This window comes from Monomorium pharaonis, chromosome 1 (genome assembly GCF_013373865.1).
Source record: "Monomorium pharaonis isolate MP-MQ-018 chromosome 1, ASM1337386v2, whole genome shotgun sequence".
Classification (NCBI taxonomy): Eukaryota; Metazoa; Arthropoda; class Insecta; order Hymenoptera; family Formicidae; genus Monomorium; species Monomorium pharaonis.
Window position 1 is genome coordinate 16,137,358 of NC_050467.1, and position 25,996 is coordinate 16,163,353.

Sequence of the window (25,996 nt, forward strand, 5' to 3'; positions counted from 1 at the left end):
CCGTTTGACAACTCGTGTCACAACCTTCCTGATAAACACAGTGCCATATTTCCGATATTTTTAGATATTTCCTAATAAAAAAAAACGTTGTAATAATTAAAAGTAACAATAAATAATTCTTGGAAAAAAGCTTGAATTACTTTAGATTAACTTTTTACATATTTTGGATTACCTAAAAATTTCTTTAGTAAACTCTTAGATTTGTAAGGATACTTTTAAAAACTTTAACTTTATTTAAAGTAAATTTTCCCAAGGAAATACCTAAAGTTTTAAAAAAGGAAGACAAACCGTCCGTTAAAAAAAAAGTCATAAAAATTGACTTATTTTCATCTGCCTAAAAATATTTCCCCCCTTGTAAAACATTGTTTTGACTACAAATTACGGTTTTTATAAATAATTACACCAAGAAAAACTGTTTTATTAGGTATATCAATAAGACAAGCATGATTAAGTGCATTTTGGTGTAACCAAGCAGAATTTCTGATTATTGTAATAGGACTCAATATTTTAACTAAAACGTTTGATAAATTTTATTATAAGAATTGTTTAATATTTTTCTAGTATAAATCTTCTAATTATATTTATTAGACATAATCAGAATTCTAGTTAGCCTCAGCACACCCTAGTGAATTTTAATGTACACTGAAAAAAATGCTGTAAAATCAATGAAAAAGCAATTTGTTTCAATTAAACGGTGTAGTTGCGGACTGCCAACTAAATAAACGATTAATGCAATTCATTTGTTATCGATTGCAATTCTATTATGCATATTAAACGAATTATGTATATATATAAATGACATATATTAATGACATATAATATTGTAGTAAATACACATCAGAGTGTAACAAATTTTCAAAGTTGAGAATTAAATACTTTATAATTATGTAGTAATGCTAAATGTAAACATTACAATTGTATTTCAATATTAATCATGTACAATTTATATTTGATTTGATTAAATATACAAATAAATGTATAAGTTATATATTTGCATCATTTATACATATGATTGAATTAAGCGTTGATTTTTGTCTTGAAAATAAAAAAGTGATTGTTTTAAAAACATTTTTACACACAACTTAAAACAAAATTTGGTTTAATAATATTGCATTAGTTCAACACAATGTGCTTGCATTAATTTTAATTTTTTTTTAAATAAATTTTTTCTACTTTATCCCCAATAAATTCAATTTAATTTAAACATTATTTTTTTGTAATAAAAGTTTTCATAATTCTGGCTTTCTCAATCTCTTTTAAAGACTGACATATTTTAGTTTAGTATTATAAGTCGGTGGCGAAATCTCGCTTTCTTCCGCGTTCTTGACGAGCTCCTCTTATTCATAAGACAGTGCATTTTGTTTACAAGATAAGACCCCACATAGCGGTGGGTAGTGAAAAAAATGCCATCCAAGAATAAAATATACTTCACACAAACCTATTTATTATTGATACAATACATAAATGGTTTGAACCAATGTTCAACAATATTAAACATTAAATGCATCTTATTTCCATTCTATCATAATGTATTTGTATAAATTACAATAGCTTTAACTCTTTGGTTGCGTTGTTTTAATCATTTCACGTAATTGAGTTGACAGCATTACTTGAATCATATATTTTACTTCAATATTGTTGAATCATACTTAATAATTTATTTACAGGGAATAAAAAAATTTTATAATAATTACACATATGCTTGATGCAATTAAAACGTGTACTTAATCATATTTTTACTTACATATACACAACAACATTAATAATTACATGTGATGATTGTATCAAGCCCATACGTAATTATTATAAATACATTTCCATTTCTTCTAAAGAAGTCCCAGGGAGAAACGCGAGATCGGATAGACATCGAGCAGACGTCTATCAGACGCATCTAACAATAAGATACATCGATAGACACATCTAGATAGACGTCGAAGTAACCTTTTTTAGACGCGTATAATAGATGTCTAATAGACGTTCGGTGCAACCTTATTATAGAATTCTAATAGACGTTCTGCGTAACTGTATTATAGATGTATAATAGATTTACACTCCTTTACACGGAGAGAATTTTTTCTTAGAATTTATCCTCAAAATCAGTGGTAGTCGTAGGACAACACGGACTTCGAAGAATTTTTTACTATACTTTTAGTAAAATTTGATAAAATTTTACTAAAATTTAACCAAAACATTTTACATTGCAGAATAGTTTTTACTAAATAGATTTTACTAAAATCTTACTAAATTTCACTACAGGCATAGTAAAATTCTTCGAAATCCATGTTGTTCCATGATTACCATAATTTTGAGGGTAAATTCTAAAAAAAAATTCCCAGCAAACACAGAACATCGCAAGCTTCCGACCGCAAAAAAGATTAGGGGACGCTGCAAGAGAACACGCGCAAATATTTTCACGAGCCTATATATTATACAGATATATTATATATATAGGCTAGTAAAAATCCTCGCCGACGCACAACGAGAACGCCTGGACGAACGCACTCCCGACCGCAGAAAGGTTGGGCATTCACGACAAGAGAACGCGCAGACGACCGATCATGGTCGTACGCTGGATCGAAATTCGATCAAGAATCAAGATGTCGGCCGCTCGAGCTAGCGGGAACATGTGTCTTGCTGGCTGATTTGTAATGCAAATATCATTATGTTCATGATTGAGCTCGATCACATACACAGATCTCGACGCACAATGACGCAGAAAAAGACTAATCAGTCACGATAAAAGAACGCAAGCGGCAAACAATCGGTCACACGTACGCTTGATGATAAAAATCCAGTGCCAAGACGCCGGAAAGCGGGAAGACGAGAGTCCCACGCGCGACACGGATTAGTATGCAAACACGTCGAGCGTCGAAAGCGTTAAACGTGCGCGCAGTACTTTTGCGCAGAATCAAATACATAATTAATAGATATAATCTTTTACATGGGAGTAATTTATTTTTTAATTAATTTTAATTAATGTTAATAAAATTAATTTACTTTTAATAATTAAATAAAATAATTAGAAAATAAATTACTCCCATGCAGAGTAATAAAAATTCAAATAAAAAAATAATGTATTTTGCTTATTAATTTTTAAAAATTAATTATTTTTTTACTAATTATTTAGTTAAAAAAGTAATCTAAAATGGAAAAAATCAGATTAATTATTTAAAAAGTAATGCGTAACCCAGACAGCACACAATATTTATAATAAATATTTATAAATATTTATTTCTATTTATTTTTTAAAAATATTATAAATATTTTATATGAGTGAGTCCTAAATGCGCACAGATCGAAACGGGAAACAGATAAAAAATATTATTAATTGGTTTACGTTTTTATTTATTATGACATAATTTAATACGCAATGAGCTGTTTTATGGTTGTTCAATGGTCATCTTGTTTAACTGTTTAATTATATTTTCGTGTCCATTTCATTCATGTTTTAAGTTCATACATATTGGTAATATATTATGACTGAAGAGGACTAAGTATAGTCGAAACGTTTCTTTAACACAGTGTTATTAATCGCGTTTACAATTATATAATGTTTATCTAATTAATTATAATGTATTAAGAAAATTTGTCTTGGCTCGATACATTGACCTGTTTATCATATTAAAATTGCATTAATTATGTCGGATTCTCCATTTTGAATTGTAATATGGACACAATTTATTGTTGTTCAATGTTTTGTCAAAATCATTCGCGAATAAAAGGAATGTCTGAAACGCTCCGCTAAAAACTTACAATGGATATAGACAAATAGACAAGTACATACAAACCTCTGCCAATAAAGTTTAAAATCACTCCAGGAATGCAAATATTATATTTGCAAAATATTGAATCCATTCTTGATAAAGTAGAAGATACAAGCTTTCTTTTGAGACGTTTGCGAATCATTTATCATGTTCCGTTGAAAAGTTACACTTGACCAAAAACAGCCAAAATAGCATTTTTTGGAAGTTTTAACTGCTTATATCTTTGAAACTAGAGCCAATGAACAATTTTCACGAACATATTCGGATTCAGCGCACCCAAATTAGTAAAGATTGACTGATTTCGTTTTCGAAGCAGAAAATGAATCCAAATTTGTTGACCAGTGTTATTTAAAAAGTAATGCGACGTCTTTTCAAAATTATTATTCACTTAGACGTCTATTAGATGTCTATTAGACGTCGAGAAATGACTAGCAGTTTAAAATAATTTTTTATTAATAATTTATTGTTATTGTAGAAAGACTGCTATTGTAAGGTTTTAAACAAACACAATAACACAAAATCACATTACATCTAAATTAGATATTTCTAGCCGTTATTTTAGACGTAGAGGGCTCCGACGTCTAATAGACGTTTATCCGATCTTTTATTTCTCCCTAGGATAATTATACATATAATAAATGCAATGAGGAGTCAATGTAACATCTGACAAATTCTTGATTTGTTCTAGGGAGTCCTAAAACATGTGGGTCAACGCTCGTAAAAAAATAGAAGATAAACATAAAAGTCCAATATTGTCTGTGGTTAGGTCTTGGGTTAGGTCCACCAATAATTGAGGTTTTTAATTTTTCAAATTATACGAATGAGAGCGCGCTGAGGGAAGAGCTCGATCCGCTTGAGCCATAACACAAAGAAAAGATATATCGTGAATGTATGATAAGCTTTCATTAATTTACTGTTCACAATTACGATAGAAATCAATCAGATTATTTGCAGATTCCATACATTAATGGAACTCGATTATTGGTGGACCTAACCCAAGACAATTGGACTTTTATGTTTATCTTAATCCCTTCTACCTTTTTACGAGTGTTGATCCACATGTTTTGGGACACCCTGTATAAAAATTATACAAAATCAATACATTGTATTTAAATTAAGAAAATAATGCATTTTGAATCAATAAAAAGTACCCTCAACTCCGCGGTCAATTTGTTTTTATTATTTTATATAGTTGAATTGACAACAAACATAATTATATGAATTACATAGAATTCAACTACATATAAACAAAACTATTAATTGCATATGCAATTATAATAAAAGAAATATGTAATTGAGATATATAATATAAATATATCGAGCATTCAATCACATTTTTCAAAAATATTGATATTACTAAACCAACTGTCACAATTATTAAAACAATTATTACTGATTTTCGTTCATTAATACTGATATTACTTCAATAATATTAATTTTATTTACACTGATTTAATTGATATAACAGCATTTTTTTCTATGTACAAATGTTTTGATATTATGTATATCAATATTTATCATGTGCGAAATGTCTGTTCTACAATTCATAAATTATAATCTTTGATATTAACTCTTTGCATACACATGGGGTGATTATCACTCATAACCAAAAATTCAGCGCTCTGTATCTTTTAAGTACTGTAATAAATGGAAAGAAATTAAAAAACTGCAAAAACTAATTTTTTTATCGCAAAATACACTCAGTCCCCAAAAAGCAGTACACTCAAAATGTGATAAAAATTTAGGTCATATTCAAATCTTTGTATCTTTGCGAAAAAAACGGTCGTAAAAATACAAACCAAAAAGTATTTAAAAGCTTATACTCTCTAGTTTTTGAAACTTTTAATTAAAAACTTTAAATTTGTTCAGATTGTAATATCCCTAGCATGCGATTCCCGTCGCGACCTCTATAGCCGTTGTCGACACGCGCCGTCAGCACTGCTGTCGCTTCCTCTCCGTCGTGTGACACATGATTACTTCACTTCGCGCGCGTATGTCTGTTCGTCCGTACGTACAGCTGTATTCACCTCATTGTACGTTATCGAATAAAGCTTCTGTTTACTTCGTATACGCTGTGTTCACTTCATTCGCCCTTTTTAAGCTAAGTAATATCCGCGGACCATACGCTTCAACAGAATTTTTTAACGTGACCACTTTTTCTTAAGACACAAAGCATAAAAGAAAAGTGTTAATACACTCAGTCGAAAAAAAAACGGTACACCTAAAATTTGTCAAAAAATCACTAAACTTCCAACAACGATAACTACGCGAGTAATAAAGATAGGAAGGTTTCTAAAACAAGAAATTAAAGCTTCAAATGTCTACTTTAAGAATCAACTCATTAAAATTTTGCGTAATAATTTTTTTCAAAATGGTGTATGACAAAGCGAGAGCATGCGAAATTGAAAAATATGGGTCCGAATTTGCGACGATCCATGGCATGAGGCAAATATCGCAACTTAATTGGATAAAAAGCATGCGATAGAGTTTCTCCTTCAAAATGCTTTTTTACTTGTCTCGATACCATGATTTTTCGCTGAGATATGCGCATTTAAAGTAAAAAACTGCCTTTTTATTCAAATGCGCATATCTCAGCGAAAAATCATCATATCGAGACAAGTAAAAAAACATTTTGAAGGGGAAACTCTGTACTATCGCATGCTTTTTATCCCATTAAGTTGCGACACTTGTCTCACGCCATGGATCGTCACAAACTCAGACCAATATTTTTCAATTTTGCGTGCTCTCGCTTTGTCATACGCCATTTTGAAAAAATTATTACGCAAAATTTTAATAAGTCGATTCTTAAAGTAGACATTTGAAGCTTTAATTTCTTTTTTTAGAAACCTTCCTATCTTTATTACTCGCGTAGTTATCGTTGTTAGAAGTTTAGTAATTTTTTGACAAATTTTAGGTGTACCGCTTTTTTTCGACTGAGTGTATATTTGCATCAAATTTGAACGTGTCTATAAGCTGAAATAAATTTTTTTTACTTAATCCAATAAAAGATTTTTTAAATTGAACTCATCGCTTTAATTTACTTTTTTTCGATTCATTCTACGACCATTTTTGACTGAGTTATGATCAAAGAAAAAACGGCATTTGAAATCTCGTGACTTACACTTTGAATAATGCTAATGCCAGCAATAAAATAAAGGTCCCATCCCAGTAAACATTAGAACATTCTATGTATGTCCTATGTATACAAACATACATGGATATTTCACATATTCTATGGATACATATATGAATATTTCATATTCTATGTATATGCAAAGAATGTGGAAAGTATATAAAACGCATATCATACGTATGTGAAATAATTACCACATGTACATACACAGGATGTTCAAAATATATACATATGTATATTCTAAAGGTATGCAATATATATTCATGGTATATACATAATGTATATTGCAAGAATGAGCAATGTTGGTACATTCATGCTGTGTACATGGGATATATTCCGAAGATATACATTACATTTGTGGTATGTATGTACATACAATGTACTAAAAAATTGCATATTATTTTAATACTAAATGTGCTTGTATTGTAATTTTTTTTCAATGAGTTTTTTGTCAATTTTATCCAAAATAAATTTAATTTAAACATATTATTTTTTTAAATAAAAGTTTTTTCATACTTTTGTCTTTATTTTTCTCCTATTTATAGACTAACATACCGATCTCACTTTAATATAATATGTCGATGGCAAAATCTTAGTTGCTTCTACGCTCTCGGTAAACTCTTTTTATTCACTAAAAAGTGCACTTTGTTTATGAGAAGGATAAAAACCGCTACGCCACGTAGCGATGATAGTGAAAAAAATATTTTTTTATATTCTTTGTATATACATAGAATATGAAATATCCATATATGTACATACATAAAACATACATAGAATGTTCTAATGTTTATTGGAATGCATATACAAATGTTACGTACGATTCATACAATATCCTACGTATATTCATAAATGTATCTACATCAGGCGCGTATATCGTACGTATATACATTTAATATAAGTACATGGAATATACATAAGATATGTTCTATGTATATTTACGCTGTCATTCGTTTGAATATACAAATCATATATCTATATAATATTCTAATCATATATCTATGAATATCCCTAAATATATGTACATTTATGTATATTCTTTGTATGTACACAGTATGTACATTATATTTTTTTTACATTATGGATTTTCTACACAAAAAAAAGTAATATAACCAATAACATATGTAATTGCGGGCTGCCAACTATATAAAATACTCACTACGATAATATTTGCTATTAATGCAAGTACAATGTTGATACTACAGTAATATATATTATTGTACTGAGTATATCTGTAGTTGGCAGCTCGCAATTACATATCTTATTGAACATATTACATTTTTTTCAGTGTATGTATATACAAAGGATATCGAATATTTACTGGGTGATTAATCATAAAGTGGTGCCATATTTTAGGAATAAAAGAAGATGCAATTCTTACTTTCTCCAATGTTTACTTTCAATGATTTTTCCTTTCAATGATTTTTCCTTTAATCACTCACACCTCGGTCAACGACCACCGCACAGAAAAGAGGCATATTTCAAGTCCTAGGACATACGGAAAAAATATTCTAAGTCCTGGATAATCTAAGGATATTTTTAACTTGAAGAAAACGTGAACACCTTTAATATCCTACGATTACTTCAAAAGTAGCGCCAAATCTTTAAAATAAAGGAAAATATGCAATTTTTACAGTTTTAAAGTGCTTTTCAAACAACAGAACATTTTTTTTATCAAATAAGTAAATGAGAAAAAATTGCAAAAAAGCAAATTGAAGAAAAAGGTTCAATTTATAAAAATCTTTTATTAGATTAAGTAAAAAAAATTATTTTAGCCTATGGACACATTTAAATGTGATGCAAATTTTGTAACATTTTTCTTTGTGTTTTGTCTTAAGAAAAAGTAATTATGTTGCAAAATTCAAATTTTTTAATAAAAAAATTATAAAACTAGAGAGTTTAAGTTTTAAAATGCTTTTTGGTTTGTATTTCCACGACCATTTTTCGTGAAGATACAAAGATTTGAATATGACCTAAATTTTCTTACATTTTGAGTGTAAAAATTTCTAAATTCATGTATTCACTCCCTTTACATTTATGCCAAATTTCATTAAAATCTGAATTTTCGAGTTCGCGAGGTTCCCTTGTAAGTGTATAATAATTTTTTTAAATATAAAATTTCTTAAATTTTAATACCAAAAGTATGCAAATATTTTCTATAAATATTACATTTAATACATGAATTTTTTTTAATTTTAACATAAATATTTCAAAAGATACAGTTGTTTAAAAATGGGTATTAACTGCCCAGTGTATATGCGAAAGTTGGAAAAAGTGTGTTTGCGAAAGGTTAAAAACTATTGTAGCTGAGAGAGAGAGAGAGAGAGAGAGAGAGAGAGAGAGGCATTTTCTTAGAATTTTTATATTAGAAAATTTTATATAATCAATTTTACGATAATTGCATAAAATTTTAAGAATTAGCTTTTAAAAGAACTTTTGATAATTTTCTTTAAAACGTATAATGCAAATTTAAATATTTTAATGTGGTTGATTTTTATTTCAGTGATACCAGTAATGTTTCATCAACGCGGTTCACAATTATGCATTTATATTCTAGCCTGTCTCTTATTGAAGGGGGTAAGTAAATTTGTCTTATATTCAATAAAAGTGTTTTTAAATAAATGTCAAACTAAGAGCTTCGCAATATGTAATGAAAGTAAGTGACGCAGAGAAAATTAATGGGGCATACACATCTAGACGAATCAAAACAAGATTACCTTTAAATTTTTTTGAAAAAAGAGATACACAGAGAAAAAATGTATTTATTACAAAAAAAGTCATAAGTAATTTATTCAAATAATTCCTGTAGAAACCATTCATTCATAAACACAATGTTCTTGTTACTAGTAGATATTTTACAACCAAAAAATTGATTCTTAAAATAAAAATATGTCTTCCAAAAATACTTATATTTTTTAAACAAAGAAAATATTTCTCATGAGAAGTAATTTTAATTTGGAGATAATAAAACATCTTCTTGCAAAAATAAAAAGTATTGTATTAATAACATTTTTTGCAATAAAAATAGAATGACGAATATTTTGGATGCAAAAGCTGGTTCAGGTAATGTTTTTCGCAATAAATTATTTTTAATTTTTCTTATATAAATTTCTTAGATGCTTGTTGCATTATTATTAATTTGATTACATTAATCGATGATATCAATTTATGATATTTATTTCTAGTTTCAGTTTATGACTGCATTTCACACTGGTGCTCGAATTACAATTTATAAAAATGTGGCATTTATTTATTTGTATGTCAACACCTAACTAGTATAGTTCAAAATTATTAATTGCAAATTCTAGAAAGAGTATTTGTTACGAGGCAAAAATTGCATCAATTTTACGATAATTGCATAAAATTATTAAATCAATTTTCAATCAAAGGAAGGAACATGTAAACCACCATTTTTTAAATTGAGGAACATGTAGGACTTAACATATTGATTATTTATACATAACGTATACATAAAAAAATTTGGAATTGGAGTTGGGTTTGAACTCAAGTTTTGAAAATCCATCACTCATTGTTAGTTCGTTAAACTAATGTATTACTCCTCTAATTTTTTAGAAATTAATTTAAAATACGGTGGAGGTTTTTATAATGTATGCATCTTTTATTTTATTGTGTATTGTCGTGTACTTAAGAAAAAAATGTCCACCTCATATACTGTTCCCGAAAGGTTTTAATAAAAAATTACTTAGTTACATACTTGGAACAAGAAAAATTATTGTATTATACGTACATGATAGTACTTGATAGTGATAATCGATAAATTATTTCTAAAATTTATTATTTATATCATGAAAAACATAAATTGAATAAAAATGTTTATTTTTAAATATTAAAAATTGCAAGTTCAACTAATTATATTTATTAGTTTACAATAAAATAATTTTTAATTAACAAATAATTGTGTGTAATGACAATGCTTATTATATGCTTTTAAAATAATATTTTAATTATTGGAAGAAAAAATTATTCTTGTAAGTAATTATTTATTTAAATTTATTAATTTTAAATTAAGAAAATGTGTTGACATAAAACAAGTAACTTTTTTTCCATATTTCCAGAGAAAAGTGTTTATTCATATATTGTAAACATAGATTTTTATATTTAATATTTATAAATAATAAACAAATTAGTGAAGTCGACTTCCTGGCAAATTAGTCAAGTACAAATTAATTATTTGGTACAAAAAATCGTTTTTGTACCAAATGATTAATTTGTACTTGACTAATTTGTCAAACTTTGGTACTAATCATACCAAAAAGTCAATTTTAATTAAAAAATTTAACAATCTCATATGTCAAAGAAATATACATATAAAGAATTTTTTCAATTTTAATCACAAAAAATGAGTAACAAATATTTGTAATAAGGACATTCCCGATAATATTCTTAAATTTCTCAGCTTAGATAAAAAATTTAGGTTGCCTATTGATCAATTTGATAAAAAAATTGCGTTGGTTATTAATATAATAAAAAATTTTGAAACTAATTGTTACAAAATACATCCGAACTCTATTGATCTAACGGGAGGTACAGTGACTAATTTTTTTCTGAAGTTCCTCAATAATAAAAATCACGTTATTTTATGAATAGGCATATTCTTAATCAATTTGCCAAATGTAGGAAATTTTTGCAAGCAAATGGGGACATTTTTGTAACAAGAACTAATAACGGACAAACCACTGTTATTATGGATAGGAATGATTAGAATATAAAAATGTACGACTTACTAGACGATCTATAAAAAAATAGATAAAGACCCCATTAAACAGCTTAATTCGAAAATTAATCAGCTTGTAAAAGCTTGGCGTAATAATAACGTCATCGATGTTGAAATTGATTACAAGCGTCTTAGATGTACTAACGGAAATCTTCCGAGATGTTACGGATTTCCTAAAATACACAAGAACAGTTTCCCTTTGCACATTAATTCAACTATTGGAAGTCTATTGTATAATATTGCATGTTTTTTGCACGATGTTTTGCAGAATTCTATTAATAAATCGAGATCTCACATTAATAATAGCTGATCCTTTGTGAATTCTATCAGAAATGTTTATATTAATAATGGACAAAGATTAATCTCACTAGATGTAATACCTTTGTTCACGAACATTCCAAAAGAGCTGGTATTTAATGCCATAAAAAAGCGATGAAATAAGATCTCAATTTATACTAAATTACAAATATCGCAATTCATACACGCTGTAGATTTAGTTTTAAGTTTACGAGCTTTAGTTTTGACGGACAATTTTATGAGCAGATGTATGGTAGTTCTATGGAATCTCCGTTGTTTCCCATTTTGGCGGATTTAGTACTTGATGATCTGGAAACCAGTTGCTTGCAAAAATTGAATTTTGTCACCTCAATGTTTTATATTGATAATATAATCACTATATTGCCAGAGAATAAAATTGATACCATCCTACATTGAAATTCACACATTCATACATTCATTATGAACTTGAAACGAATGGATCAATTGCTTCTCTGGACGCTATTGTTATTCGCAAGGGAAACAATTTGATAACAAATTGGTACCAAAAACTTACGTTTTCAACCATTATGTAAACTATTTTTCTAACCATGCAATGCGATCTAAGACAAACACCATAATTAACTCGGTTAACCCTTTGCGGCACGGTGGTCGATATATCGACCACCTATCTTGAAGTCATTTCTTTAATTTTTCAGACACCAAATACTGTATTTTATTACTTTTTCTTGTAATTTTACTTTAGTAAGAGTCTTAGTAATATTTGGTAAGGTATAATTTTTCTTTATTATTAGTTAATTTTGTTATATAAATAAATAAAGTGAAAAAAAGTGTGTGTTTTTTACAAAAAATGTATGTCAGAAAGAAGGAAGAATCATGAAGCTGTGAAAATCAGTATACAGAGGTTTTTTGGGTCGCTGATTACGAATCCGCTATCAGATTTCGACGATTCTTTTTCAAAATGGCGATCCAATATGACGATTTACGATTTTGAGTGTTTTTTATTGGTTTTTTATAAAAATTGATATACGGGGATTTTTCAGAACGCTGATTACGAATCCACCATCAGATTTCGACGATTTTTTTTTATGACGAATCCAATATGGCGATTTTGAGTATTTTTTATCGGTTTTTTATGGAAATATACAGGGATTTTTTAAAATGCTAATTACGAATATAAAAATTGATTTGCTGTGCTAACTGTAATAAAAAAAGTAAATTGTGGGAAAAAAAAATTGTAAAATACAAAAATACAAAAAAAAAGAAAATGGAGACAATGACCGCCACGTCCACATTCGTGTCTCTGAAGTAAACTAAGTGCAGTTTCTTTTATGAAAAAATTTTATGTTCTATGTACCATTGTCGAAAAAATGAAAAAATATATAATCTCAAAAAAACATTTTTTATCACTCATTATTTGAAATTTTCCATATTTAAATTTCAAAAATCTGATCTACACATAATCAACCTAAAAAAGCTAGTTCTGTACATCTGTTCTTGTAAAAAAAAAGTAAGAAAGTCCAAAATTTTTCAACATTCCGACCCTAAAAAATTCAATATATCAATTTCCATAAAAAACCTATAAAAATACTCAAAATCGTAAATCGCCATATTGGATTCACCATTTTGAAGAAAAATCGTTGAAATCTGATGGTGAATTTGTAATCAGTATTTTGAAAAATCCCTGTATACCTATTTCCATAAAAAAACCGATAAAAAATACTCAAAATCATGACTTGCCATATGAAATCCGCAATTTTGAAAAAGAATCGTTGAAATCTGATGACAGATTCGTAATCAGCGACCCTAAAAATCTTTCTACACCAATTTTCATAAAAATCCGATTAATAGAAAAATGTGTGCCGCAAAGGGTTAACAGAGCAATTTTATTATCTGACAAAAATTTCACCATGAAAATATCGCGTTAGTAGAAAAATATTTTAAAAAGCAATTGTTTTTCTGACGATATCATTAACAAATGTATTAATAGACAAATCAAAAAATTAAAAAATCGCACGCATTCCTGCAACGATAGTCCGACAACTGAAAATGTTGGTTTTGACACAAAAAGTTGACACGTTGATCAACAAGATAAATTCATAACATACTCTTACTTTATAGTCTGACTAACATATAACCTCGACATAATCAGAGACGATAACGATTTAACGTTATCAGTACAATCATGAACGCTTTCTATAGTTGATTCTATCATTTTGACCATCGTTTTATACTAAATTCTGATTATTGAAAGGTGAACGTAATTAATACATGGATTCAAACTTGTACTTTTTTGTTAAAGTTTGTTGGTGATGATTCTGTGTGTTTCCGTTCAGTCTCTCAACTGAAGCGAAGTTTACTTTATATTCTATTGAGCTTATTAAGGATCATCAGTATTTTTTATATTTAGTATATATTTACTAACTAATAAGTAACTTATTCAGTATTTAGTATATATGTTTAATCAACTTTTTATTGAAGTTTACACTGAGAATGGCCAAAAACATATGGCCGAAACGTATAAAAATAATAATAAATTCAAGAAAGCTACACTAACTTTGCATACGAATTACGACTAGATCCTAATTTGCCCAGTTCTAACGTTTATGTTGTTGCTATTCTTTGTTAATTTTTTGAACATTTAAAAAAGTCTTATAATTCAGTTTTTATTTTTACATTATTTTTCAATTTAAATGTCAAATAGGAAAAAAATAATGATCTTCGCAATTAATGTATGAATACACAACTTCTTTACTTTTTTCTAAAAAAAATTTCCATAGTTAGTATTTTGTTTTGACACATTTAGATGTATATGCCTTTTCAACGCGCTCATACATATTGTTCCGTCGACCGTCGTAACGTCGTGCTGCTGTTACGACGGTTGTACAAAGCGAAACGTTAATTGAACGTTCTCGGAGAAAGAAAAAACGATGAATGAGGTTACTATTGGTTCTTGTCTGGTGCGAGATCACCGTAAAACGACCGTATAACGACGACACGATATGGCACGATACAAGATCTTTTTTATGCAGGGGATAGGTCGGTACGTCTGCGTAATTATTACATTATAACCCAGATATCGTGATGAGTACGCACCACGATGGTCGGGTAATGCCGTTACTCAATGCTCTGACCTAGAGCTAAGGGCGACTCGCCCGACCCGATCTCTCAAAATGGTATGCCCGGAGCGGCACGACACTCTGATCCGGCTCATCCACTGTCTACCGAGGACCTGAGTAACGTTTCATCGTGCGTCGCGCCGGCCCGCTCTCTTATAAGGTGGTACGCAAAAATCCCGTGCGCACAGAACGACCGGTTTCTTCGTGTGCACGTCACACACTATCTTCGGTGTGCCCTTTTCATCCTGCATTCCTATAGTCCGACGTGATTTTTAATGTATGTGCCCGCCGCAATCGCGACATTGTTACCTTGATGAAGAAAAACGTGGCGATAGAATAGGACAATTAAATCATCATTTTCTACTCTCTAAATTGCTTCAGAGTATTATCACTAATTTGCAGTGATATACTTATACTAAATATGTATAATAATTAGTGAGTATTCACTGTCTTTTAACGACTATCACTTCAGAATTAAGGAGATGCTGGAGTCGTCTGTTTTACCGATTGAACATTAATTATTTTCTTTTTCACTTGGCTCCTAATTGATTTCATAGAATTGTAAATCCTTCTCCAGAATTAAAGTATAGACAATAACAAACGTTGCTAGATACAATTTTCTTTAAAAAACAAGAAAAAATTAAAAAATTATACTTTTGTGCAGTCGTCTCGTAACTTTCATCCACAACACTAAGTTTTACTCTTTACGTACAAAATAAATGTTATGCAGGGTTGTCACTATAGGAAAGAATAATAATGTGCTTTCAGAATAACTACGAAGCTTTTGGTATAAGAGAAAAATGTCTATGAAAATTTCATGTATGTGTGAGTGCGGATTCGGAAGAAGTCGATAAGTAGAGTAATATAAAAAAAAATTTTTTTGTTCTCGATATAAAATTTAATTCACAGATTGATATTAATATGTGTACTTTAATTCTAGAAAAGAATTTCCAAATCTATAAAAGAAATGTATACGAAATTTCATTAATGATGTGCACGAATGACTCTATCATTATCAACCTCGATCAAGTTTGAGAGGCAGTCCAGCATCCCCTTAATATATTCATTAGTGTATTACTGAGAGATTAGTGTATTTATTTCATTGATTAACAAGTTATAAGTATACCATTGAAAATAAGTGAGAATCAGTATTTTCACGGATTTCACAGATTTATCACTGCTTTAGAGAATAATTTAGACAATATATACAAAGTGTGTGTTTGGTGTCAATATCTGTTTATCCTCAATGTTTCTGTAAATTATGCGAAATTATGGATTAATCTTATTTTACTCCGCGCATTGAAATTTGATTAACTTTTTCCGTTAAAGAAATACTACCGGGATCACGTAAAAAATTACATTTGAGAAATTATTTCGTGCATTTATTTCTCTTTTCGTCTCTCATGTAATACGTTTTATATTTCTGCAATAATATTATAAATGTGATAAATTTATACGAGAATATAACGTTTTTGGTTTTTTTTATTGTTATATTTATTTTTAACATCGAAAAAAAAATTAGTTGAATTAATCTAAAATATATATATAACAATTTGACTGTTTGATAGAATATAAGCGAGTCTTAATTTTTATTAAAATTCCTAAAAATGTTTGTTATTTGCATTCTGATTGAATTAATCAAACAAATTTGGTCGCAAGCATTTTGGTTCCAGAACTTAAAAAATTTAATTTTATCAATTGGAAATCTAGTAAATTAAATTAAAATGTCTATTTGAAACAAATCAAAATTCATATAAAATTAGTCAAATTCTTGAATTAAGTTTTATACAGGGGGTCCCAAAACATGTGGGTCAATGCTCGTAAAAAGGTAGAAGGAATCGAGATGAACATAAAAGTCCAATATTGTCTTGGATTAGGTCCACCAATAATTGAGGTATTAATTTTTCAAATTATGCAAATGAAAGTGCGCCGAGAAAAGAGTTCAATCCGCTCGAGCCATAACACGGAAGAAAAAATCTATCGTGAATATATGATAAACTTTTATTAATTTATTGTTCATAGTTACGATAGAAATCAATTAGATTGTTTGCAGATTCCATACGTTAATATCTCAATTATTGGTGGACCTAACCCAAGACAATATTGGACTTTTATGCTCATCTCAATCTCTTCTACCTTTTTACGAGCGTTGACCCACATTCTATACAGGGGACAACAAGGGAATGTTTTGGGACACCCTGTATAGAATTAAAAACAAATCAGAATTTTTATAAAATTAGTCAAATTCTAGAATTAAAGTTTATATAGAATTAAAAACTGTACTTGTAAAGATACTCTTATTTACTTTCGACTTCGAATTCAATTTTGAAAATTTGCAAAAGATATTTACTATTTTATTAAATTATCAGTTACTCTCTGAATTACAATCAGTGAAAAATCATTGAAATCAGTGAAAATACACTGATTTCAATGATATACTTATAACTTGTCAATTAGAGAAATAAATACACCGATCTTTCAATGATTATACATTAATTCTGATGTAAAAATTACTAAGGTACTCTTTACTAAGAGTCAGTGGATACTCACTAATTATCACAGTTATAATAAATTTACCACTGCAAATCAGTGAAAATACACTAATTGCAATTTAGAGAGTAGAGTTAAATAATTCTTTCAAAGTTTCAAATATTCAAAAGTATTAAAAGTAACAATCCTAATATTAGTAAAATATCTCTTAATACTACGCCTTTTATTATATTGTTTATGATTTTCTTCTTACGATAAATAAAACATCGCCGAAAAAATTTGGAACTAAAAAAGTCCAAAATTGTATGTTTTTTGGGGTTCTAAACAAAGTTGAACTTCTTGCATCGAAAACAAGTTTGTACTAGTAATAGTGGGGGGTCGTCGCTGCGGTGCGATTTGTCTCAGACTTGGAACTTGTAAGTTCCAAGCTTCTACGCGTTGTAGTTCACTGCCTGGAAAGTCACAATACATAAAAGCTTTGTAACTCACGAGCAGAGTAATGAAAATGCAAATTAAAAGATAATGCATTACTTATTAATTTTTAAATAAATAATTATTTCTCTATTCATTAATTATTAAGAAAGTAATGCGTAATTAAGGATCTTCGCATTAGTTATTGAAAAAATATTTTTTAATGAAACCGTAATGCATTACAAAAAGTAATGCATTATTTAGAACCTTGCTCACAAGTTCCAAATCTAAGACAAATCCCAGCGACGACTCTCCACTATTCCAAGCATTATTGGACAGTACTAGTATAAACTTGAAAGCGCCGGAGCTCAATCTTTTAGTAATCTCTCGGTTTCAAGATTACTTGAGTAGTTATAGTATCAAGTTTTCATTGAAACAAACCTAGTTTTCGATGCAAGAAAGTTCAATTATGTTTAGAACCCAAAAAACAATAATTATTTGTACAGTAATGGTACGAATTCGGAGCTACATAGAATAGAAATACTGGAACTGTATATCATCAGAGTATCACTGAATTAAATTAGTTCCAAATTTATGTGTACGTGCATCTGAGCGTGATGCTGCGTACTGCTACAAAGAGTTTTATAGCAGAAAGAACAACCAGAAAATGTTAAATTTAATCCTCATATTTATCATATTTAACTATTTTGATTACGTACTGAGATATTTCATTGTAACAATTAGAAATTCTATTTATTTTTCTCAAAATCTGTTTAATTAAATTCTATTCTGTTAATTCAACCATGATTACTTTTTCTGCGTAATTTTGACAGAAAATGATTAGCGTCAAGCTTCAATGCAATTAAATACGGAGCAAAGTGGAATAGCATCAATTGTTGTTGGAAATATGTCTGATACAACACATGGCACGATGCCAATCAAGATGAACCAGCAATTGTCGCATTTTCTTGCGCAAAACTCGCACGCGTAGACTCAGTAGACTTTCAACGAATTATGGGACGCGAACATTGAAAATCCATGACAGAATGAATAAATAGACGGGCGGTAGGGGGCAAGAAAGAGCCGCCGAACATGTGCGCGGAACTGGCCGATTGACCCACGATTAAAGATACGGGTGGTGTCCGTTATGCCCTAAGGTCGCGCGTGACGCAATCAACCACTATAACGTACAGTCCTATACAAACATCGACCAATGCTCCTATTGCGTCGCGGGCTCCCTACCTCGCAATCCCCTTCTCACAACTATAATCTAACTCTACATTCGTTGAATACTCTGAACAGGTTGGTCACCGTCAGCGACTCATCGTCGCGTCGCTCCTCCGCGCTGCGTGTTGTCCTCGGCTGTCGCGCTACCGGAAATAACTCTTTCGACGATCGCTCTATTTGTCCGATCGGATAATCGAACGATCGAGCTCGTATCGCATTTCTCAGCACAGCGCAATTCTGTCAAGCTTGACATACTTTGATTTTTCATTGAGTGTGAGAAACGAATACCGTTGTACGGCCGTTTTTTTCCCGATAAATATGTAAAAATTATTATCTGAAACGACATTCGTACGTACGTTCAGAGAGATCAATGCTAAAAATAAAAAGAAAGATTTTCGAATGAGATCTCGGTATGATAATAGCGGATACGTTGGATTGAGAATGACATAAATAATTCGAAAAGAAACAAAGATTCTTTATTGTAATATTATAAATACATCATTAATTTTGCCAGACTTTTATAAATGCCTGTACCGCAATAATTTTATTGTTTATAATACAGATTTAGATCGAATTTTTTATTCTTTTATATATAATCTTATTCTTCAGAGATTATTCTTTTAACGGATTAGACTGGTGTAATTGGCCGAAAAAAATAGATAATTTTTAAACGTAAAATGCTAAAGAAATACAAAAACTATTATAGACTTGTAACTTAACACTTTATTTAAGTATGTTTAAATGAGAAATAAAGGTATAAAATATGCAAAATAAAAAGAAAAATAATAGTTTTATTTTTATTAAAACATTATAAAAGTTTATTTTTTACACCGGCCATTGGTTATTTGTCAATAATTGTCCGCCATATTGGATCACTTAAAACGAAAGAAGACATTACTACAGTATATTGTATTCTGTATCATCGAGCTTTTCAAAGTTTGTTGAAATTTAACTGAAAAAATTTGAATTTTTGGTTTAAGCTTTGGCACTAAAATTGTTAATTAATTTGTTAATATTTTGCAAGCTAACAATAATATTGTAAAAGTCATTGGTCATTGCTTAGAGAATACAATACACTTTAATAACGTTTTTTTTTGTTTCAGATAATCCTATATGACAAAATTATCGATACCATTAAAAAAAAAACTTTTTATAACATTTTAACAAATGGTACTAAAAATATTATTAATTCTTTTATTTTGCATATTTTATATCTTTATCGTATGCTTAAATAAAATCCTGAAACACAAGTCTTTTTTTATTTTCTTCGACAATCTACACCAAATATTATCTATTTTTCAGCATCTCACACAGGTCTGACCCTTTAAAAGCCGGAAATGAACAAGAATTACCTCTATTTGTTATAATACGCATATGTTGGTATTTTTACAGCTGACTCAAGCTGAGGAAGTCGAGGTTGTGGAAGCAATTTCGGGAGAAGATGATCGAAGTGAGAATTCGGCTTTGAATCGCCAGGATAATGAATTAATCAATTCCGATCAATTGGCGTTAGATTCTATAGCGGATAAGGACGCGGGAGGAAATCACTATAAGTCAAGTGGCCTTCGGGGTCATCCTTTGCTACCACCGAGTCGAGGTGCAATAAGTTTACCGCGTCCGCATCATAACGTCGCCTATCATGGCCCACCACCGCCATTGCCGCAATCTAAAGCGCAATCGGAAGCCATGGATAAGATCTATACTGATGGTGTTAGCACCGCGGTTGGCGTCGAACCTTGGCCAGCGTCGACGCCTGATATGCCAAAGATAGTGTCACTGGATGTGAAATGTGAGAAGAGTCTAATGAAGGTTTATCTGGGTTTTGATAAGCCGTTTTACGGTATAGTCTTCAGTAAAGGCCACTTTAGCAACATTAATTGCATACATTTACCTGCGGGACTTGGACGCACCTCCGTCAATTTTGAAATCAGCATACATGCGTGCGGTACAGCAGGCAATACAGAGAATGGATTGTACGGCTACGGTGCTGAATCCGGGTCCGGGACTTTCTTCGAAAATATCATAGTGATACAGTACGATCCTCAAGTGCAAGAGGTTTGGGATCAAGCGCGTAAACTGCGCTGCACTTGGCACGATCTATATGAAAAATCAGTCACTTTCCGTCCGTTTCCTGTAGATATGCTGGACGTAGTCCGCGCAGATTTTGCCGGTGATAACGTCGGATGCTGGATGCAAATACAAGTTGGTAAAGGACCATGGGCTTCTGAGGTTTCGGGACTGGTCAAGATCGGCCAGACCATGACGATGGTACTCGCGATCAAGGATGATGATTCCAAATTTGACATGCTTGTGAGAAACTGCATGGCTCACGATGGTAAACGTGCACCGATACAACTAGTAGACCAGCGAGGCTGCATAACACGACCAAAATTAATGTCTAGATTTACGAAAATAAAAAATTTCGGTGCTTCGGCATCAGTGCTGTCATATGCCCATTTTCAGGCGTTTAAATTTCCAGATTCTATGGAGGTTCATTTTCAGTGTACCATACAAATATGTCGATATCAATGTCCGGAACAGTGTTCAGAATTATCACCGCTTTTGGAAAATCAAGCTCTTCTAGAAAATCATCATCATTCTGCGACAAATGGACATCCTGATATCGGATATGGTCTTCCACCTCCGATCCCATTGCCACTGGAAGCCTATTTACAAGCAGCGGCTGGACGACCCCGAGACGAAAGAAGAAGGAAATCCCGAGAGATTGTACACAACCCGCAAAAGGCTGTAGGTGTGAATCGAATTATCCGAGTTGTCTCGACTGGTGATTTGACCTTCTCTATTGACGACAGCAACATCAGTGAGCTGAATGGACCAACAATGGTATTCCCGCAACGACACGAGAACTTAGACAATTCGACCATGATATGTATGACCACTCCTGGATTCGCGATTACTCTTATCGTATTACTCGCCGTTTTACTTTCCTCTTGTGTGTTATCCGCTTATCTTTTTATGCGTCTCAGACCCTTCTCGGCAAAAGCCAAAAAATCCATGGTGTTTTGTAATGTTGAACAGAATGGCGCGACGAAAAAGCCTTCAAGAACATGCTTCTACTCATAGATATCTGTGTATATGTCCAAGTTTTGATACGGATGATCCCCGATATCTTGTACTAGAAGTGGAACCGTTAAATTTCATGTCCTTTTCTTTGAAATCGGTTTACATGATTTTTTGCAATATGGTTGCAACGTCATTGAAAGTTAGTACTTCCGTATTGCGAATGCGGTCATGTAAAGAAAAAGAATTAGTTTTGATTACGAATATTTTGCTAAAATCATAAATTAACAGTGGAAGTCGTCTATATTATTCCAAATACTTTTGGTCATTAATTGACAATATTTTTTGTATGTATATTTATGTATATCCAGCTTTTCGAACGAATTGAGCATACACGACAAAATATTTTTTTAAAAACCAGGAAAATTTTATGTAAACTGGTCTTCGAAATTACGAATCTTCAGGTTTCGTAGAGGCTATCAAGTGTCGCAAGCACAACTCTATATAAAGCTACGTTTTTCTAACGTGGTAATACCAGAGAGCTTATCTTACGATAACTCCTAGTAAAAAGTTTTACTACTCGTGTCATTAACTGCGTATTATGGTTTCCATAGAGCTGTGCTTCGTCATAATGAAACTTAATGAAGCTCAGGTCTTTTTTAGGCAAAAACAGGCGATATGCCAAAAATTTAGTCACAGATAATCAAACCTATTTTTGTTTATTGCTTACCTTTGTATTTAATCTTTTCCTCTGTTTTTTTTTCTCTTGGTATTTGGGACTTTTGTATAACAATGGTTGCTCAATGTGCGTATAGGTAATAATAAAGCTGAAATTTCGTAAAAATGGTTTAGAATATAGCAATGTTAAGCAATAATGATTGTTTCATTGTGTATGATAATAATATTATTATTATTTATATTTATTATTTATCTATCTAAATTTTCTAAAAGTGTGTGCATATGTGTGTGTGTGTGTGTGTGTGTGTGTGTGTGTGTGTGTGTGTGTGTGTGTGTGTGTGTGTGTGTGTGTGTGTGTGTGTGTGTGTGTGTGTAAGGAAAACCGAGAGTCGTTGGCACCGTTTTCATAATTTCGTTATTTGACTCTTTAAACAACTAATTATATTAATTAAACTGTACTAATGTGATAAAGGAAACTTTCCGCCACATTTTTGTACCAGAAACAATTTTATATATTGCATAATTTTTTTTGTAATAAATAAAGTACGAACGACTTGAATTGTAGCCAACTTGTTTCGATATTAGGATAAATTAACATATACACTGAAACCCCGCGTTAGCGTACTCCGCGTTAGCGGAAACTATCCCCTCCATATGCACTCGGCTCACATGAGTAGCGTGTGTGGGGGATAGCAATGAGCAATGCAGTCGCGTATTTCACGGAGTGGGAGTGAAACCAAGCAATAGGAGATAACCCCGCGTTAGTGGACCAAAGCCCCGAACAGTCTGCTGACGCGGGGTTCCAGTGTACCATAGCATAAGTTGGATATATATCATACTCCATGTTAAATTTATAAAGTAGTAATAAAAATAAAAAAATTAATCACAAATATGCATTTTTTGAAAAAAATTGCATTTTTTTAAATTATTTTATAATGATTGAATAACTGTTGCAAAGAAAAAATATAAACTTCTTTTTACATGTAGCCTGCTTCAATACAGAAATATTTAATATAAAGTGTTATGTCAATTAATTTGTACATTAAATGCAAAGATTAAACATTATTTTAAACATTATTTATTATAAAGCTTAAATATTTTTATTAAAAATTGATCACTGCTTTACAATACGTATTTCTTCGCTCATTCTTAAACTTATCACATAAGTAATTATTGCACAACATATCATAAAAAATAAATATCTAATTTAAATTTACGAATTAAATTTTTTCACAGAATTGGTACAAACGAAAACCACAATGACCAACAATAATTTAAATTTGATTGCTTAAGTGTAATTTCACAAATAAGTGAAGAAGCGCTTACTACGACCGAAGTTAGATCTCTATTCTAAATATTATTTTATATGTACATACAATACATCTCAAATATGTTTTTAATTTTATAAACTATGCACCGATCACAATCAATACACAATTGTGTTTCAAAACCTGCGTTCGACACACAGTTTATATAATTGAAAGTGTATTTGTGATAATATAGTATCAGGCACCAAGATACAGTCTCGATTATAGTGGACAATACATTATTTATTTGTATAATAAACAATGCTTTAAATGCATATGTAATTAACAATATAACCTTAAATTTAACCTTGACTGTTGTAATGTAATCATCAAAAAAACATTACATAATCATAAATTCATACACATTCTGTTTTGCATATATATTTCTTCAAATTATATATATGAATTAGTGAATGTAGTTTTATTAATTGATAATTAAAATAGTTAGATTTAAAGTTATTATATATATACATTGAATAATTTTAATGTTTAAGCATCCAATCTCACATTATACATCTAAGATTATTTACTTACAATTTTCTGCTTTAATATGTTTCTTTTTTTTTATTCTATATGTATATGTCATGTATATCGTTATTTCTTGGACTTCTCACGCAATATCTAATCACTTTGCAAGTAGTAATTACTACCATTTAATCTATAATGTGAGCCAACATATCTCATAAAACCCAACATGCCACTCTCTACATGCATTTAATTAAAATCATTTTTTAAATTGAAAATTAGTGTTATTATTTAAAGTAACGTACTGTAACAATAACAAAAATCTTTCTTTTAATTAATAATACGATACTTGGATTTATTCTCTCAAGCTAAAGTGTATAATTAATACAAAATTTTAAAACTTTCAAAAATCTACTTTGCTTCTCTTGAATAATATTTTTCTCTTTTTTTATTTTAATATTTGTTTAATTAAATAAAACTTAAAAAATAATACCTATTATAAAATAGTTATTTTGAAATAATTTTCCTAAAATTTCTTTTGCCATAAATACATAAACGGAATATAATGCAACTTACCTTCTATGCCAACGAGCCCCGGTCTCCCCTGTGTGTGTATGTATGTGTGTGTGTGTAGGTAGACTTTTATATAAAATTCTATATGAAAGATATACAAATAAAATAACAAAATACTAAGTATTATTCTATTTTACATTTGAGAGCTAATTAATGATAATGACATTGATAAATATATTATTACTAAAATGATAAGGGTAAGTTTTCAATTATATAGAAGTATTTAATTACTTTAATTAAAGTTTACTTTGATTTTTTTTTTCTTAAGTTGCGAAAATCTGAAGTGCCAAAATATTGTACTGATATTATACTATAAAAAACCAGAAAATCATAAATTACGCAATCTGATTATTAAATCGATTATTAAATCGATATTAAATGATTACTTTGTTTTATTCTTGTTTTGTGTTAATGTGTTCTGTATGAATAATGTAGCGCTAAAAAAATATGAATGATAAACCCTCTGACATTAAGCTTTTTATTATTTGTATCACACTTTTATTACTATAATCAGTACAATATTATTAAGAAAATTTGTTAACAATGTGAAAAGTTAACTAAAGGGAATTAAACAATTTAATAAGTTATTTACAAAATCATATGTGCAGTCATTAGTTTATATTTGTAGCGTGATCGATTTAGTATTAAGTATTAAAATACGTAAAATGTCCTAAAAATTGCGTATTTTCTTCGGCCATTTAATTATTATTATATAAATCTCCGTTTTTTTTATTTTAATCAAAACAGTTAATGTATTTTTTTATAAAATAAGTTATAATTGGGAATAAATTGTATATTAA

The 25,996-nt window shown here is 30.0% G+C and overlaps 2 protein-coding genes across 5 annotated transcripts in view; one reads left to right on the forward strand and one right to left on the reverse strand.

The window, feature by feature from the left end:
- LOC105836409 overlaps positions 1 to 25,665 on the forward strand; it is a 34,086-nt gene extending 8,421 nt beyond the window's left edge. For 2 of the 3 annotated variants that reach the window (XM_036292873.1, XM_036292935.1), the window contains 2 exons: positions 9,398 to 9,471; positions 20,545 to 25,665. In XM_036292873.1, the coding sequence (XP_036148766.1) occupies positions 9,398 to 9,471; positions 20,545 to 22,236 (1,766 nt within the window). In that variant the 3' untranslated portion in view covers positions 22,237 to 25,665. Of the gene's footprint in view, positions 1 to 9,327; positions 9,472 to 20,544 lie in introns of those variants that run through there. The other variant, XM_036292832.1, reaches the window with a different exon arrangement.
- The window catches only part of LOC105836408, a 198,634-nt gene that overhangs the window by 59,102 nt on the left and 113,536 nt on the right, over positions 1 to 25,996 (reverse strand). For both annotated transcript variants that reach the window (XM_036292773.1, XM_036292752.1), the window contains one exon: positions 22,904 to 23,000. The gene's annotated coding sequence lies outside the window, so the exon portion shown is untranslated. The remainder of the gene's footprint in view (positions 1 to 22,903; positions 23,001 to 25,996) is intronic.